The sequence below is a fragment of the Trichoplusia ni genome, chromosome 4 (assembly GCF_003590095.1).
Source record: "Trichoplusia ni isolate ovarian cell line Hi5 chromosome 4, tn1, whole genome shotgun sequence".
NCBI classification, from domain to species: Eukaryota; Metazoa; Arthropoda; class Insecta; order Lepidoptera; family Noctuidae; genus Trichoplusia; species Trichoplusia ni.
In genome coordinates, this window is record NC_039481.1 from 7726120 (window position 1) to 7743272 (window position 17153).

Sequence of the window (17153 nt, forward strand, 5' to 3'; positions counted from 1 at the left end):
CATGCCTGATTCTAAATTACTGCAACTTTTGAAACAAAGCTATATTCATTATATTTCCAATAGATTCCTTTGAGCAACAACTTGGTGTCTTATTTAAAGATATTTGCATGAGATGAATTTCCTTAGTAATGCACAACTTCATGGATATGTGAATTTATTGTCAATACAAGTGTTTTGACTCCATCAGGCGACACAAAGCTCAAAAAAATATATTAAATAAACTTTTTTAGACACATGTACTTACTAATCTCTGAATCTTGACAATATGTGATCAGCTAAATATTTTCGATTCAAAATTAATATATGTAGTTAAGATTCGTCACATTTATTTTTATCTTCTAAGCTATGCTTAGTTCCATAACACATTATACTAAGGGGTCACAAGCGAATGCCTAGTTGAAGATTGGATAAAACATTCTTGTGTATTTGAAATATCAACATATTTACCACAAGCCAAATAACCTAATAGCGTTAAACCTACGCCTGCTAACACAGACATAATTTGAGCAAATAATTTACTAAAATGTCTTACAGTCTGCAAAATAAGATGTCTTTGTTTTTTTTTATATCAATATATGTTCAAACAATCTCACTTGAAAGTAACCCCAAGTTATACCCACACGCACGCTTGTGGGGTTACAAATTAATGAAGGCGTCTGTACAATGCGAGGGAAACTGACATTTTAGAAAATTGTTAATCAATGCAAAATGGATAAATACAGAAACAGCAATACATTAGACGACACACAAAACCATGAAGAGCGCTTCCGACACACTCAATCTTTGTTACAAGGATAAATGTTCACAATTTCTTAAAGAACACAAGTTAGTTGAATGTTAATTAATATAGTTACGTACATAAACATTTAAAAAATATAATACCTAGCCTAGCACCTATAGTAAATTCAAATGACATATAGAAAAAATATATGCATTATGCAAATAAATATGATAAAAACCTTCAATTGATAAGGTTAACAAAGCTACATCTAGCTATAACTAGAACAAATATCAATGATTATCCGACCATAATTCCTAAATTACAAGGAAAGCAAATCCCATAATTATAAATATAGTTTTATTGTTGTTCCTGTAATCCCCAGTAACAACTACAATATAATTAACTAATAAAATGCTCACTTTGTTCATACTCTAAGCTACAAATACAGATACAAACCTAAAAATCCGATAAAATGTACAACAAAAATAATACTACAAATTAAAATACTTTAATGATATGCGAAACAACATTACAACTTAATAACCCTAACTTAACAAAATCATTTGCAGATTGTAGTCGAAGGCTACACCTAGCGGCCGCAGGTAGGAAACTTCTGCCTTTGGTATTTTTATAACGAATCCCCATTCCAACTACAAAGACTAGCGCACACTGCGGGCCGGTCTACTGCGATATTTGATAACGATAACTGAAGTACACGATCGCTCCAAGCAAAAACTTACGTTTACGTTAACATTTTCTTTTGTGGAGCACTACTAAATCCTTGGGACCAAAAGTGATGTGTGCAAGCCCAATTAGACTTTAAAAACGTAAGGTAATGAACTTCCTCCAGTAACATTGTGTATCGTAAATAAGAGTATTTCATGGAACTTATTTTGGCATTGCCCATGTAACTCAACACCCTTTGGATAAGATAACATAAGTTAACATACAGACAGAACATGAAATATGATTTTGACGCGACGCGATATTACACTAAACACTCTTTAAAGAGTGCTTAGACAATGCTACAACGCATAGAACACAAATAGAAAACTTCAATTGTATGGGAATAACATTCTTTTTTGACAAGTGACGTCAATCAAGTTATATTTCTCCGAGCGGTAACGCTCACGAATCGCTCAAATGCTATAAAGTGATAATTCAAAGTCACGTTACATGCCGAGAAGGAATGTCAATCCCATACACTTGAATTTTCTTATACTACGAGACCGTCGTCACTGGTAAGTAGTGTCAGTACAGTTGCAAAGTCCTCTAACAATTTTCGAACTATAATGAAACTGGTGACACGTCGCTGGACATCCCTCCATAGGTGAACATTGAGTTTCAATGCGATATAACATTGTCTAGGCGATTAGAAACAGCCGCTAATAAAAGCCACCTTGACATATACCCTCAGTAGTTTGTCATGAGCGTAGGAAATAAAAAAGTCCGTTCAGTTAACAAGACTCATTTCATCACGTTTCAACGAATAGTGAATACATGCAGGCTGTAAGACTAGTTAAGTTTGTACAAAATGGCATCAAGCTAGATAAATACATTCTTGATTATTCAAAATCAGGGCAAATATAACGTGCTCTATAAAGTAAAAGCTATCAAAATAACGGCAAACTTTAACGTTTCTTAGCTTATTATTTAAAATATTTAATATCTTGGGGCCACATAATTTATGAGAGCTTTAAATGAATTTGCTGTTAAAAGTATAGAGATCAGAACTGTTGTCATATATGAGTACAACGAGGTGGTAGTTAAGTAGTGCATGTACAATTTGGTTGTTTAGACTGAGATCACGAGTCGAGTGCGTGTCCCGGCGGCTCATCGCGGCTCCTTCTGCTGTTGTTCCCGGCGCTGCTTCGCGAAACGTGCACGTAGCTTTATTATAGTCGAATTAGATAACGTCCCAGGTACCTTGAAGATGGACTGCGAACAAGGAAAACCATACACATATTTATTTAATCAAGAATCAGTTGATTTGTAAATGATATAAAGAGGTGACCACAATCTTAGTTTTAATTAAGTTGACTACCTCTATAGTGGTTTCTTAGGTTTACGCGAATGTTAGACATTGAAATGAAACGACTTTTACGGATTTTATCGCGGTTTAATTTTTGGTTTTAGTTCCCGACGTTTCGACACCTTTGCAGGTATCATGGTCACGAGTCTGCCCGTGACCATGATACCTGCAAAGGTGTCGAAACGTCGGGAACTAAAACCAAAAATTAAACCGCGATAAAATCCGTAAAAGTCGTTTCATTTCAAAATCATTGACTACCTCTGGCAATACAGGTAAGGTACACAAGTATTTCAGTACGTTGAAGTTGCGTTTATTTATTATGTCAATAAAAACGAATCTTTACTAATATATAAAGCTGAAGAGTTTGTTTGTTTGTTTGAACGCGCTAATCTCAGGAACTACTGGTCCAAATTGAAAAAATATTTTTGTGTCGAATAGACCATTCATCGAGGAAGGCTTTAGGCTATAAACCATGACGCTGCGACTAATAGGAGCTAAGATACAATGGAAAATGTGAAAAAAAACCGGGCAGGTATACCTAAGTCATAACTTACATCTTCTACCCACGGGGACGAAGTCGCGGGCAACAGCTAGTTTAGAATAATTTAGCCTTACCTGCATAAACTCATGGCAGTGCAGCGCGCTGGCGTTCTTAACGATGGCCTTGAAACACTCGGCCAGGGAGGTGAAGTCGCTACACGCCATTATCTCCGCCCGGTTGTTCTTAATCAGAGTCAGACACACCCTGAACAGAATCTTGGAGCCCTCGTAGAACAAGCAGTCCCATATCCGGAGCACTGTCTCTATGGGAAGCACTTCGGCAAAAAGACAAACGAACCACTTCGTTGTGATAACAGCCCAGGGAAGACCTAGAAACAAAATTAATATTATAATTATGTTCGATAGATAGTAGCTTCATACGAAAATGACATTTGCCTAATAGACAGTTACCCTAGGCTTCTAAGAATCACATTAGCCTATAATTAGTTAATCCAACTCAAACTTCATGACTTTCATTAGGTGAGTGCAGTCATTAATAAAGAATTCTTTCTACTAGTCAGTCGTCATTAGTTTTGACAGTAAATGGAGCCGCTTAAAGCAGTTTCCAAAGTAAATAATAGTGATGCTTACCCAAATTTATAACATGTTGATGCACATCCGGCACTTTAGTTTTGACTAGTTCGGACAGCACTTCAATGTCCACAATGAGACCGTCCATGGTTTTGGTGTAGTAGTCCGGGAGAATCTTCTCAACCAGCACTTTGAGGAGCCAGAATGATGTCTCCTCACTCTTTGTTGCAAGTAACAGTAACCCTAGAAACAATAATAAATAATTTTACGATTAAATGACCATTTCATATAGATTTTAATGGTGTGACGTAGCGTAGCTCTGTGTACAGGGGGAAAGCACTATTCCAAAAAATGCTTATAAAAAAAGAAACAGTTTTCAGTCAGACTGTATGACACGGAACCCAATAGTTGAGCAAAATTAATTTATCAAATATACGACATATTCATAAGTTTATATATTATTTAGGATCTTGAATCATAAGTCTATGAAAAAGATACTTAATTCACTTTCTATGAGAAAAAAGTGATTAATTAATCATGTAATTAATTTATTGACCATATCGAAATTAATGATATCTTCCATAGCCTTAAGTTAATCACTTTACAATCTCTTACTTAATGATCTGTTTATAGATTAAACATACGCAATGACAAATGTTATCATTCAGTGAAGAATATTATCAAATTATTACAAAACTAAGTCTTACACAAACCAGGGGCTGCAATTGATTTCCTACATCAAGTCTACTAAACATGATTAACGTGATTGCAAAGCAATCAATATTTAATATCAGCATAGTCGGCGCATTTTTTTTGCCTGATGTTGGCTGCATCGATTTTTTTAGTATCAATAAGAAATTAGTGCAGTGCAGGCGAATTGTAATCGATCTATAATTGAGTTGACCTTCAATAAATTATAACAGCTTCAATAAATTATAATTAAAGTACACTGATATTTTTTTTTGTTCACTAAGTCTATGATAAAATTTAGTTGGGTCAGATAAGTTCATGGTCATACAGCACCTTACCTTATGAGATAAAATATTGTATTTTGTAAACCCTGATTAGATAAGTCTATAAGTAAGGATAATGTTTTCTAGAACTAGAGCAACATGTTTCACTGTTTTGTAATAGTTTTTATCTATTTGTTCTTAATTTTATCAAATTGTTGAGTGAGTAGGTTTAGAACAAAAATAGTAAAAAATAACAGTATTTCAATGGTATCTAACCGCACATGTTGTAAACAAATTCCTTTAACTGTAATAACTAGCAGTTTGTTATTTGTGTAATCATTGTTTTCCCTGTATATTTAAGAAAAAAACTAGAATATTTCAGTAGGTATAAAAAAAAGGATAGCTTAGCCTAGTTTTTGGTGCAGAACATCCAATACAGTTAGGTAAATAAGAAAAACTGTGTGTGAATTAGCTTCACTTTGTTCATTTAACCCTATGTCATTAATAGAATCTAAAAAGTCAATTGAGAAGCAGTAGTAATAGGTGAGTGGGTGGATGACTGTACTCCACACCAATCTCAAGGCTACAAGATTTGTTTAACCAGGTAAGGTGTGTAGTTAGCCTGTTTTGTCATAAAATATTCAAGATTAGATTTATGGCTTTCCTGAGATTTGTGCTATGTTTTATGATGTAATATATTACATGAGGTAATAAAAACAGCTCATGGAGAGATGATAACATTGAATAAAGATTAGCCAGTCAACAACAAACAGGTTGGTGAACTGCTGTATAGTATTTTACAATACTGCAGAGGCTTTATCTTCAAAGAAAAATAAATTCACACTAAAGGTCAAGCACCAGGTGCTGTGGGGGAAACTTAGGGGAGGCAAAGGTCTAGCAATGCAAAAGGCTGCCTTGATTGATTGGTTGAATGTTGCTCTCTGTTTAAGTTTGACAGAGCTAAGAGTTTGAGGGTCTAATACCTTGGAGTATTCAAAAAAAGCCAAATAAACTGCATAAGTGTGGACAAACATAGCCACTTGTATGGTATGTTAATAAGTACCACAAATATTACCAAAAGAATTTCATATTCTTGAGCTAATGAGCTGAGTTTTAGGAATGATCTAAGTATAGGATTATTTCACTCACCAGCAATATAATTGAGTCCTTGACAATAACCAACATTCCTGTTGTTGTGTGCATATGCTATTAGTATGTTGAACAAGTGTGTCTGGTGGTTAGCCTCCTTGGTGAAGTATATGTTGTCAGGGAAGGTACGTGGCAAATCGGTCTTCACTAGATCTACTAGTTCCTTTTCAAAAGGTCCATCCAATATCTTCTGGTAAAGGTCAGGGCACTGGTCTTTCATCCTTTCAGCTTCTGAGATGGCCATCCATACTGATGGCCTATGTTCACCTGAAATTAAGAGCAGTTTATGAGCTGATTTCAAAATTGAGTCAGTCTTAGATAGAAAATTGTCACTATATTTTAATTTGAAATGATTTACTGGTAGGTATGTTATTATTGAAATAATCATCGAAGCTAATATAAAGATAATTATAGTCACACACTAGTGATAAAGATCACAAGAAACTAGAATTAAAAATAAACACGAAGATAAACTGTATCGCAGCAAGGTATTTATAAACTTAATAACATAGGCACAAAATGAAAGTAAAGTAAAAATTCACACGCTATATAAATGTAAACAAAGAGACACTCACTCGGTACACCTTTGCGTACGTATCTTTTCACGGTGTTTGTACGTTTGACCGACTTTCCTTCGCCAAGCATCATGGCCCATTTCTGCGCCCTCGTTGCCAGTACCTTTAAGTAGTTGGACATAAAGTCCTCATAGCTCTCGTAATCGAAGTCTTCATGCCTCTCAAACCCGTATTCATCGACCGCGCTAAAAGCACAAGTGTATTTAATAAACACCACACAATAATATTCAAACATTAAACACACAATTTATCAGATCTATACCTGAAAGTACTTTGAGCCATTATGTCGTTTATCGTATATATCGTTTGTCTTTATAGCATAATAAGTTGTAGATTAATAGTTTTATTTTTGTTAGATACGCCCCAAAATATACCACTTCGATCACCCCCACATGATGAATGAATGACAATGAATGGCCGAATGATTTATTTGACATTTCCTGACTTATTTTTAAACGTTCAAAAAAAGTGCTTTGTCTTCGGAAAAGTACGGTTTTTTCATTTCAGAACTGTTAAAATTCTGTGACGGTGTAAATAAAAATACTTTTTTTTCCAAGAAATACATTGTTATTTCTTTCTGGATAGAAGAAAAATTGATGAGCCAGTTAGGACTCACAAAATAGTTTTTCTTAAAAGCTAAAGACCTAAAGCTATCCGATTTGTTTATGGTTAAGTTGGTTTTTTAAAGTTAGTGTCATGTTATGTCAAAATAATCGGAACCTGACATTTGATGACTTGTTTTCAAAATACTTCTATTTCTATCAAAAGAAAAATCCTCTTTTAAACTCACTCAAATAAATATAAGTATTTCTAGAATAATATTTAGTTACCCGTACTTCTGAAGAAACTTATAGCATGGGTCCTCCACCTGTAGTAACAGGAATCTCTCCGAAGGAAGGTCCGCCAGGAACTAGGGTCACGATACGTGGAGAATTCCTGGGTACCAGTGCCACAGACTTAATAGGTAATTAGCTTCTTACATTAAATACAACTTTACGGTGTAAATTTACCCAATAATCAACTTTTAAAGAAGTGGGCGTAACCATAACTGTTCGGTTTGTTAACAGGTCTTAAAATCTGTGGATGTGATTGCTTACTGTCAGCGGAATGGAAGAGCAAGAACAAGATAGTGGCGCGTTCAGGTCCCTGCAAAGGTCGAGGGGATATCATTGTAACTACCAGGTCTGGTGGTGAAGGAACCTCCACAGTGCAGTTCAGAGGTGGGTACCTACTAATGTTTTTTGTCTTGTATGTATTATCAAGTGTGTCTAAAGCCGATAATGTAATTGGTTTCAGCTTTTATTTCAGCATTCCTTAAATGATTTTTATTATTGACATTTTGTTTGGGGGTCCATCATTTCCATGGTTTTATGTATGAATGAAAACACCACTGAAATTGAAATGTAATAAATAATTTAATACAATAACTCTTGTGTTCCAGGCTACCATGAGTCAATAGGTCCTGTCAAGGAGAGTGCAGTGTGGGTGGAGGAAGCAGCTCCTCCCTCACTGCCATGGGGCCGGAGACCCATGTCCCCCACCACCTACACCCCGCCTGACCCACTGGGACTCTCCACTGAGGGTGATGACTGCAAGTTCCCTGAAGAGGAACTACATGAAATGTTTCCAGATGGGTATGTATGATAGTCAATTTATTTAGTAAATATCGTACTGTGTTTATCAAAAGTGAAACTTAAATATAAATGATTTAAAGTTCATTGTCAAGTTCACCTGTCAAAAACTACAACACTTTCAACATGGGGCCAATTCAACAAGATTAGTATCAAGTATAAACTTGAACATCGTTTAAGTTTAGATCCTTTTTATTAAAATTGTCATGTACACAAGTCCTAACTGTCCCCACTTTCAATTAAAATTTGTTATTTATATTTATTCTATTCCAGATCTGGTAAACTCTCTGATGACAACTTCCAGCCGGGCTGGTACCTGTTGGAGCACCACAGTAATACTTCCTATGAGGACCTCAAAGCTGGCATGGTGTTTCTGCAAAGAAAGGTATGTGTGTACTAGGCTAAATATTTATCTAAGAATAATGTAGTTTTTTGTGTTTAATTTGTGGTTCCTTTAAGACCAATATAAATATCAAATTTGTTCCAAATGTATCTTATAATTTATGATCACTATTTGTCATATATCCAGTGAAAACTTGCTTTCTGTTTATTTTTCGACAGTTAATTTTGTAGTATTTTACCAAATGTAATGAACCAATATAGTAATGATTTACAATATATATCATAACTTTTGTTGATGATTCCAGGTGGAAAGCCAAAAGGAAGGTCAACTAAGTTTCTTAAAGGCAAATACTGGAGCTGTCATGGATCAGTTAGACAGACTGGTCTTACTCAAGAATATGTATGAGGAGGACCAGAGGAAGAATGGCAAGGAACCACTACCCAGTTTACAGGCTGCCATTGAGGGTATGAAGCTTAATTTGTAATTTTTAGGTTCGCGTAAATAACTTCAAAACACATCGCGACTTAAGAGCTGAATGATCCGCAATAGATGATGGCAGGCGGCTTTTGCTTCTGCACTATCGCAAATCGCCTGTTGCTGGTCTAAAGTTGACAATGGGTTGGTGTCGTCAGCAATAAGTTTGGAGAAAAAAAATATGTCGCTAAGACGCATTTGTGGATAGATAAGTCCTAATTCAGGGTACAAGAGCACTTTTGAATTAAGGGTGATTTCTCTATCACTTTAAATACTTATTTCATTTGTTTTCAGAATCAATAACTCTAGCAGACTCTCTGTTCTCGGAGATCTTATCTCGTAAAGACAACGCCGACAAGACGCGGGAAGCGCTCTCGCTACTCACACGACATAAGTTCCTGTTCCAACTGCCGGCCTCCATCGATAGGAACATTCGGAAGAAGGAGTATGATCTGGTGGTCAATGACTATACCAGAGTCAAGAACTTGTTTGGAAATACCGATGTTAAAGTAAGTTATTAATTTATAGGATGGTCTTCTATATTACTTCTGTTTTCATATTTGAGTTTTCCTTTGATCTGATCAAAGTTATATCAACTGTAGTTTTAAAAGTTTTGGCTGTTTGTAATGCGATCAACTCGCATTTTCATTTAGTTTTCGTGGGTTGTGTCACTAACCAAGATATTGATAATGCCCACTCATTTGTCACACTATAAGAAATCAAAGCACCGAATATGGTTTATACAGTCTATAGAATGTGGTGAATATTTAAACACGAAAAAATCACGCGTGATTTTTTCGTGTTTAAATATTTGCCCGACTAGTTTCAGACCCAACCGTTGAATCTCTCATGATAGTTACAATTAAAAACTAAATAATTCATTTCAGCTCTTCCAAAAAATTCTTGCTGAAATTGACAAGAAGATAGAGGATTTGAAAGAGAAACTGTACACGAGAATGAAAACGATGCCCATCAATGTTCAGGAGCAGACCAAGTATATCAGGTAAGAGTGACATTTGTAAATATCACAATAGATTGGGAAAATATGTCTAGATGATTATCTCAGTTTTCTTCTGTATGTTGGTGTTGGTACTGAACTAAAGGAATTAACTGATAATTTGGATTAGGTAATTTTTTTGTTGTCCGCTTATAGTTCAGTAATGAGAATAAAATAATTTATTGACTATAAATCATAATAGACTTCCTTATACTTTCTTAATTTGTTTAGTATAGTTTGTCAATGGCTTAATATTTAAATATATATATATATATATATATATATTTAAAATGTTTCAGGTTACTGATTAGTTTGAACTGGGAAGGTGATGCTGCATGGGTGGCCATCACCAGTCGCAAGGAATACCTCATGACGCTACTGAATAAGGTCAAAGATCACTTCAAACAGAAGGAGGAACAAGAGAGCAATGAGAAAGGTCAGATTTTAATGTACCAGATGTTTTTTAATTCGTCTTATTTTTTCCATAATATCATCAATTTGTTGCGTGAAATTTAATCATTTTTGTCCAGGTGTTCGGAAAACGGGTTCTAAATAGAAGAACTGACTTTTAGATAAGCCTCTCTCGTAACAGGTTACAGAAATGACATTTTTCTTTTAGGAATACACAATAATTCAAAGTTCATCTAGTACTGTGTGTAGTGATCGAATTTCTGGCCGTTTCTTCTTAAGACTGACATTTGGGATCGTGAAACTACAGACTTTATTGTTAATGCACATAATGTACCTGAAATAGGCCCGATTTGAATATTGGTTGTTGTGTATGTGTCAGGCAAGCGCAAGCAGAAGGAGAGCGAGTCGTGCGGCGGCTGGAGCTTGGTCCGCGGGCAGTGGGCGGCGGCGGCGGCGGGCGCGCTGGCGGCGCAGCTGCACGCGCTGTGGCCGCTGGCGCGCCGCTACTTCGCGGGGGAGCTGGCGGGCGAGCCCAGCAACACGCAGCGGCAGCTCGAGCTTAAGGTACTACTGTGGAAGACGTGACGTGAATTCGATCGCTAAGTACAATAAGCATTCTGGCGATCTACAAATGCTGTCTGTGTGACTTAGTGTCGACTTCCTTTGTCCGCGACGAGAATTAAATACAATAGTGCGCGTGTCGCTTTTTTTTAGAAATATTTTTTCACCTTCCGGATTATTTCTGTCGAATAATAAGCCAAAATAACTTACCCTCTTTTCTCCTATCAAAATTGAACCAATCCTAGACGTAGTACTTTTGTCAATATGTTTAAAATCTTAAGGGATAAATGCGTGTATTTTTCATGGGCAAGTCTAAACTAATTTTCTTTTAATTTAGTTTTAATAGGGATGATGACAATTTTTTTTGCAGTGCGTCTTGTAGTTTTTTGTTTAATAATGGATACGTATTTTTTAATTTGTCCCACAAACAAATTGACCAAATTACAGTGAATGAAACTTACGCGTGACGTCACGATTGAGTATAAATTTTACCATATCGTTACGTCACAAGCCCCCTCTCCTAAACTTTAATGCAGTTAATCTTTGTCAATTCTAGTTTTTCTGAAAAAGGAAAAAATACGTGTCTCATACTTTTCAATTATCTAACTGAGGGACTAATGAGATTTTTTCTTTTTATACCCAGTCATCATCCCTATTCTCAATGCGAAAATTTGTTTCGGCTGCGTTCCTTACGCATGTGATATATATATTTTTATATTATCTGCCATTTCCTATTGAATTCTAAAACAATCACTTCCTTTCTCTTTGAACCATAGGTGTCTGTACTTTATCTCGCTGTCGATCGATAAAGAAGCAGAAAACTAACTTATTGATGATTTACCATGACACCACCATAATCATACCCCGTCTCTCCCAGGACATGATAATAGCAGCAGTAGAGTTGTTCTCCGAGCACATGCGCGCGTGCCTGCTGGCGCCGGGCGGCGGCAAGCTCGTGCCCACCGACACGCTGCGGGTGCGGCTCGTGGCCAACCTGCGACATCTCAGGGAGGCCTACGACTCGCTGCTCAAACTCGATCTGCCTTCACAGGTTTGATGCACTTTTGATGCTATTTATTTATTATAGGAGAAACAGATTCATGGAAAACAGTAAATATGAGACACCCTATGAGATATTGGAAGAAGATCTGAATGTATCTTGAAAAGGGTAGAAAAAAAATTTGGCCTTTTCAAAATCTTCCTGCTTGATACGTTCTGAGAATCAGATTCGCTCTCGATCCTAATATAATACGTAGTAAAACTTTTCGTAATAAAAAACTTGTTTAAGAATATTCCGATAAGTAGAGCAAAATGTTTCACTATCTAAAAAAATAATTATCTCTTTCTTTGCAAATTTTTGTTCAGAGATTTAAGAGTATTTAAGGTCTATAATAAAACCTGTTTTTTTCATAAAAACTAGCCTCTAAGCATAGTGGAGAAGGTGATCTTCGACTACCGCGTGCACGGCATGACGGTGTTCCTGCAGCGCGCTCACAAGCGCGTCAAGGGGCTCGCCGACAAGGAGACCTGGAAGATCGAGGAGTTCACCGACTACGGAGCCATTACCAACCTTGTGAGTATAGCATACAGTGCATTTTTAATTGGAAAGATGCCACTAGTATGGCAAGAAAGTTTAAAAGACAAAGATAATAGCACGTTTTAGTGTAGTATACAGTAGATGGGTTGTTAATATCAGATAAGTAGACAGTTTTAAAAAGTCCGAATTTTTAATCGTATTCGAGTGGAAAACATCCTGGTCTTAAGTCCACTAAGAGTAAGCACTTAATCAAATGAAGAGATCCATTGTATTCAAGATGATACATCAACATAATAATATCCATACCTCCATATGCCCATAACTGTTGAGCCGTATTGTGACGAGTCTATTCCCATCCCCAGCCACACTTACTAGAAACATACGTGACCGAGGCGTTCGCAGCGATCCACAAGTGCGTGGCGAGCAGCGGGCGGCGCGAGAGCCCCCTACTGGCGGAGGGGGGGGAGCCCGCCGGCATCCTGCAGGAGCACACCAAGGCCATCCTGCTGGAGTACGTGGGCGTGCTGCGGGGGCTCGCGCTGCAGCATGAGGACCCGGTACTCACTATTTGTGATTTTTAATGAAGATAGCCCATGAAGTTAATCATATAGGTTCCTTATGAAGGAATATTCTTTAGGCGCGACTAGGAGGTAGCTTGACGATAATGTAATGGTAGTCCGTTACGGCAATATGGTGTCTCGTTTTTGTGCCCTTCGGTTTTTATACTTTTAAAAAATGAAAACAAATATTATAATAGCAAAGATTAATTCAATCGCGTGTGACGATTATTCAAACTCTTTTCTTTTGTAAATATCTAGGTTTGTTTTAAAGTAAAGCCAAATAGACTATTTTTTATGGAAACATACGCAACAAACGCCGCAATTCCAACTAAAAGCCGCAGGACCAGGAAGATTATAAATTCTTTAAATTTGGTAAGTCCTGAGCTATGAAAAATAAAATCATCGTATCATCATATGATATCGTCCCAGGAGTTCAACAACAGCAACCTGTCGGAAGCGCTGGAGCAGCGCCTGGAGGAGTCCCCGGGCGCGGGTCGCAGCTGGCAGCACTGCCTGCTGCTGGCCGACGCCAACGCGCACTACACGCGCAGGCACACGCTGCCCAGCCTCGCCGCCGCCGCTAGCAAGTAACTGCACATGTCATATACATACTATTGGATAAAATATAGCCATGACTAAGATAAAGTGCCAGCCGGGGTATAAGCACCAAAAATAGTAAATAAATCTATTTAAATAAAAATGAATGTTGGTAAGCACAGAATGGATGGACCATCAGTCATAGACAGCGGAAGGTTTTAATAATTAATTAAAAATGTAGGGCATTAAAATTTGGCATTATTGTTTATTTAAAGTAATGAAATGTATGCGTACCGGATTTTAGATACTTTGACTTAAACTGAAGTCACAGCTGTGAAAAGCAAAAGATTTTATTATGATATTGCTTTTCAATGATGACGATAAAATAAGTCTTTCTGTCTGTCTATCTCATAGTTAATTATAGAAAACTCAGAAAAATATTACAGTACTAAAATTATATTCTGAATTTTTTCCCAGTTACGGCTTCCCAAAACAGACGGAAGCTTTACAAGCGACTAAGGACGCCCTACTGGCTCTGGAGACCACAATCGCGGACACGTACCTGGAGCACAAGGGCGACCCACTGGTGGGCACCATCGAGCCCAGCATGCACATGGGCCGCCACAGGACGGATGGTGACGCCGTCATCGACGACGCCCGCCCGTACGTCTACGAGATCATTAATAACTTGATCGCTGTACATGCTGAGGTATGTTTCTTTTTTTAGAATGTAATAACTCTTTTTTAGAAATTTGCGGCAATGCGACTTAAATGTTTTATTTTTTTAGTGTATAAAAATAGAGGTTTATTTTGTTTTTTAATTCTCTAATTGGTCACGAAAACAAAAAAAAAATGAAGTATAATATGTTTAAATAAAATTATCAATGCTTTCTAATGCAATGCAACAAGTTTGTATAGTGCATGGCGTTTTCTGGAATCATATTCGGATAGCCATTATACCGTTGTATTCTTAGGCCTATTAAGGCCATTCAAAAATTGCCATCGCGGACGGTATTTCACGTCCACACGGCGGGGTATTGGTAAAGTTTTCAACTAGCAATAATCGCACCTCGGATTAACCTCATTGGTTACGATATTGCCTCTGCGCAAAGTTAAAAATGTATGTCTCAACAGAATCGCCTAGGTGAGACCGTGTAACACAACGATTGCGACTTATAATTCGATCCCAACGCCATCTAGTTGCGTTTGTGAAACTAACTTCATTCGTTCTATTGTTAGACGTTGCGACCTGTGTGTGAGTCAACATACCTATTACGAAACACGTTCGGTTGTTTTTATTGTGTTGTAACCGGTTTTTATTGTAAAAACTACTTCACCGTTATGGTAATACCGGTTTATAGAATTGATTTAGTTTGTTTAAAATATGACGCGCTACATTTCGAATTTATAAATGGCATGTATTCGAAATAAGTAAATAGAGTTGGGTAATGGGTATAATGGATTGTCACTAGGGTAAGGGAAGACGGCCCACGAAGGGGGTTAAAAATAGTTTTTGTTTTATAAATTTTCACTGCAGTAATAAAAAAGATTATTCTTAAGATGTTTGATTTCATATTAATGAAATCTTTTAGTTCCACTTTAGTTTAGGGTATAGTCAACTTTCAGAGTTGGTAGGAACAACATTTGCTGCATTCTCCTGAATAGGCAATAGCAGCACCCTAGTAAGTAGCCCATAGTCTTCACTCGCGATGGGTTTTAGGAGTAATTGAAAGGGTTAATTTGGTATGGCTTGAGAGGAAAGATAGGATAAGATTAGACTACAATTTAAAATACAATTTTATCCAAGATTGTCCATCGCTAAAATTTGCCAACTTTGTACAAAGCGGGCAAATTTGCAAACTTTGTACAAAGCTGTTTTTTTATGTATATATTATAGCCTGTGTTAGATCCCGCTGTTGGGCAGAGGCTACCCTTTATCTTCGAAACCTCTATCCTTTGCAATTTGCTGCCACGTGTTTAGTATTGATTGGATATGTTGTAAGTTGTGTTGGCATGCCGTATGGCAGGTGGACAGCGTGTGCGGCGCGGCGTCGGTCCGTCACGTGCGCGACATCTGCGAGACGGTGTGCGAGGAGCTGGCGCGGCTGGCGGCCAGCGCGCCGCCGCCCGCGCCGCGCGCCGCCTTCCAGGCGCGCCTCGAGTACACGCTGCTGCAGCAGGCCTGCGCGGAGCATCTCACCAGGAAGGCCGAGTACGTACAAGGGCGTTTGTATTATACTAACGATTAGATCGATAGGTAGAATATATAGTAGGCCACATAAATACAGGATTGGATAGAAATAGTTTCACAGCGCCACAATGCGCTCTTTTACAGACAACCTTTCGATGTACCAGATTCTAGTTCATCCAAAGGTTGTCCGTAGGAGGTAATAATCTAGACTAGATTATTACCGCCTGCAAATGCAAATGTCGGTCATCGCTTATTTGTATCTCTGAAAGTTTTATTTTTCTAGTAGCTATAACCTAGTACACGCTTAATAATTCCTCTTCTTATTTCTAGACATACCTTTATAAAATCGAACCAGTTGTTTTAGTGGTCACTTATGGTCTTTAGTTTTACATTAAAAATCCATTACATAGCATGATCTCTAAGCTCTTCATATAGGTACGCTATAAACGTGACATGCTTTAATTTCAGAATCTTGTACAATACAATTCAAATTCGTGTATTTATTTCGTTACAAGTTAATGTTACTAACAATAGTATTTATAAAGTATGTTAATAATAGTATAATGTGATTGTTTTAGGAACTGTCTGATGGAAGCACTGGCTGGGATACCTCCATTAGAAAGCGAAGAAGAAAAAAGGTAATTTTGGCAATAATACATTCAATAATACATTCAAAAAGTGATATGATAAAAGATAATTCATAAACGCCTGCATGTCGTAAACGCTGGACTAAAATGATACTGTATACGTGAGAGAAACGCGACATATTTTATAGCGACATAACGCGTGACCTTTTGAAGCAGAAGACAAACTAGAAGAAGTTTAATCAATTTAACCTATCAAGGTTCACTGCTGGATGTAGGCCTCCCCAAATTCCGTCCTGCCCCCGTCCGCCTTCCTCATTCAGTCCAAGCTAGCTACCTCTTTCAGGTCATCAGAACTTAATCAGAAGTTATCACTTTAAAAATAAATAAATATATGCTATGTTTTTATAGACGTATGGATGCAATAGTGGAAGACTTTAAGAAACGAATGGCGCTGCAGTTGGCCAGTCTGAACTGTCACATGGAGACTGTTTAAAGTATTGTAAGCGTTATTTTTATGTAAATAGAGTTCGAAATTGATTAATAGGATATATTTTATGATTATTTGGTTATAAATCAAAAGCTTTAAGAGTTATTGCTGTATTCTATCCAAGTTTATTTTCAAGTGTTTATAAAAATGTATTGTTTTAACTAGGTCTTTAGGTACATTCTTAAAGAAGTTTATTTAATCTTAAATGTATAGATTTGTCTAAAGTGATCGCAACGCCTTATTTTTACAGAAAGTTAATTTGATCAAAAAAATATTAGTTTGTTTCATTCAGCGCTAGTTATAGATTTAAATTACATTAGGTAAGCTTTTTATATC

At 36.9% G+C, this 17153-nt stretch overlaps 2 protein-coding genes and 1 non-coding gene across 3 annotated transcripts; 1 reads left to right on the forward strand and 2 right to left on the reverse strand.

Moving 5' to 3' along the window:
* Nucleotides 1–578: 578 nt before the first annotated feature.
* On the reverse strand, nt 579–6914 carry LOC113492861 (growth hormone-regulated TBC protein 1-A). Its single transcript, XM_026870557.1, has 6 exons — nt 6764–6914; nt 6502–6686; nt 5927–6193; nt 3885–4067; nt 3369–3622; nt 579–2659 (listed from the first exon to the last, which is right to left on the reverse strand). Exons 1-6 carry the CDS (start codon nt 6781–6783, stop codon nt 2555–2557), a joined length of 1014 nt encoding a protein of 337 aa, XP_026726358.1. The 5' UTR covers nt 6784–6914; the 3' UTR covers nt 579–2554.
* Nucleotides 6915–7197: 283 nt separating this feature from the next.
* On the forward strand, nt 7198–17145 carry LOC113492860 (exocyst complex component 2). Its single transcript, XM_026870556.1, has 17 exons — nt 7198–7465; nt 7569–7721; nt 7943–8135; nt 8406–8517; nt 8780–8939; nt 9244–9458; nt 9837–9952; nt 10246–10382; nt 10737–10921; nt 11796–11969; nt 12339–12491; nt 12818–13012; nt 13445–13602; nt 14030–14261; nt 15580–15764; nt 16322–16381; nt 16739–17145. Exons 1-17 carry the CDS (start codon nt 7357–7359, stop codon nt 16821–16823), a joined length of 2622 nt encoding a protein of 873 aa, XP_026726357.1. The 5' UTR covers nt 7198–7356; the 3' UTR covers nt 16824–17145.
* LOC113493604 lies at nt 14527–14666 on the reverse strand. Its single transcript, XR_003400585.1, has one exon. It is a non-coding gene; the product is annotated as a U4 spliceosomal RNA (small nuclear RNA).
* Nucleotides 17146–17153: the final 8 nt, after the last annotated feature.

Coding starts and splice junctions, on each gene's coding strand:
- LOC113492861 (XM_026870557.1), bottom strand. CDS start 6,783: ATGGCTCAAAGTACTTTCAG. Junction 6,687..6,763: donor ATGGCTCAAAGTACTTTCAG/GTATAGATCTGA, acceptor TTGTGCTTTTAG/CGCGGTCGATGAATACGGGT. Junction 2,660..3,368: donor ACTGCCATGAGTTTATGCAG/GTAAGGCTAAAT, acceptor CCTTGTTCGCAG/TCCATCTTCAAGGTACCTGG.
- LOC113492860 (XM_026870556.1), top strand. CDS start 7,357: ATGGGTCCTCCACCTGTAGTAACAGGAATCTCTCCGAAGGAAGGTCCG. Junction 15,765..16,321: donor CATCTCACCAGGAAGGCCGA/GTACGTACAAGG, acceptor TGATTGTTTTAG/GAACTGTCTGATGGAAGCAC. Junction 16,382..16,738: donor GAAAGCGAAGAAGAAAAAAG/GTAATTTTGGCA, acceptor ATGTTTTTATAG/ACGTATGGATGCAATAGTGG.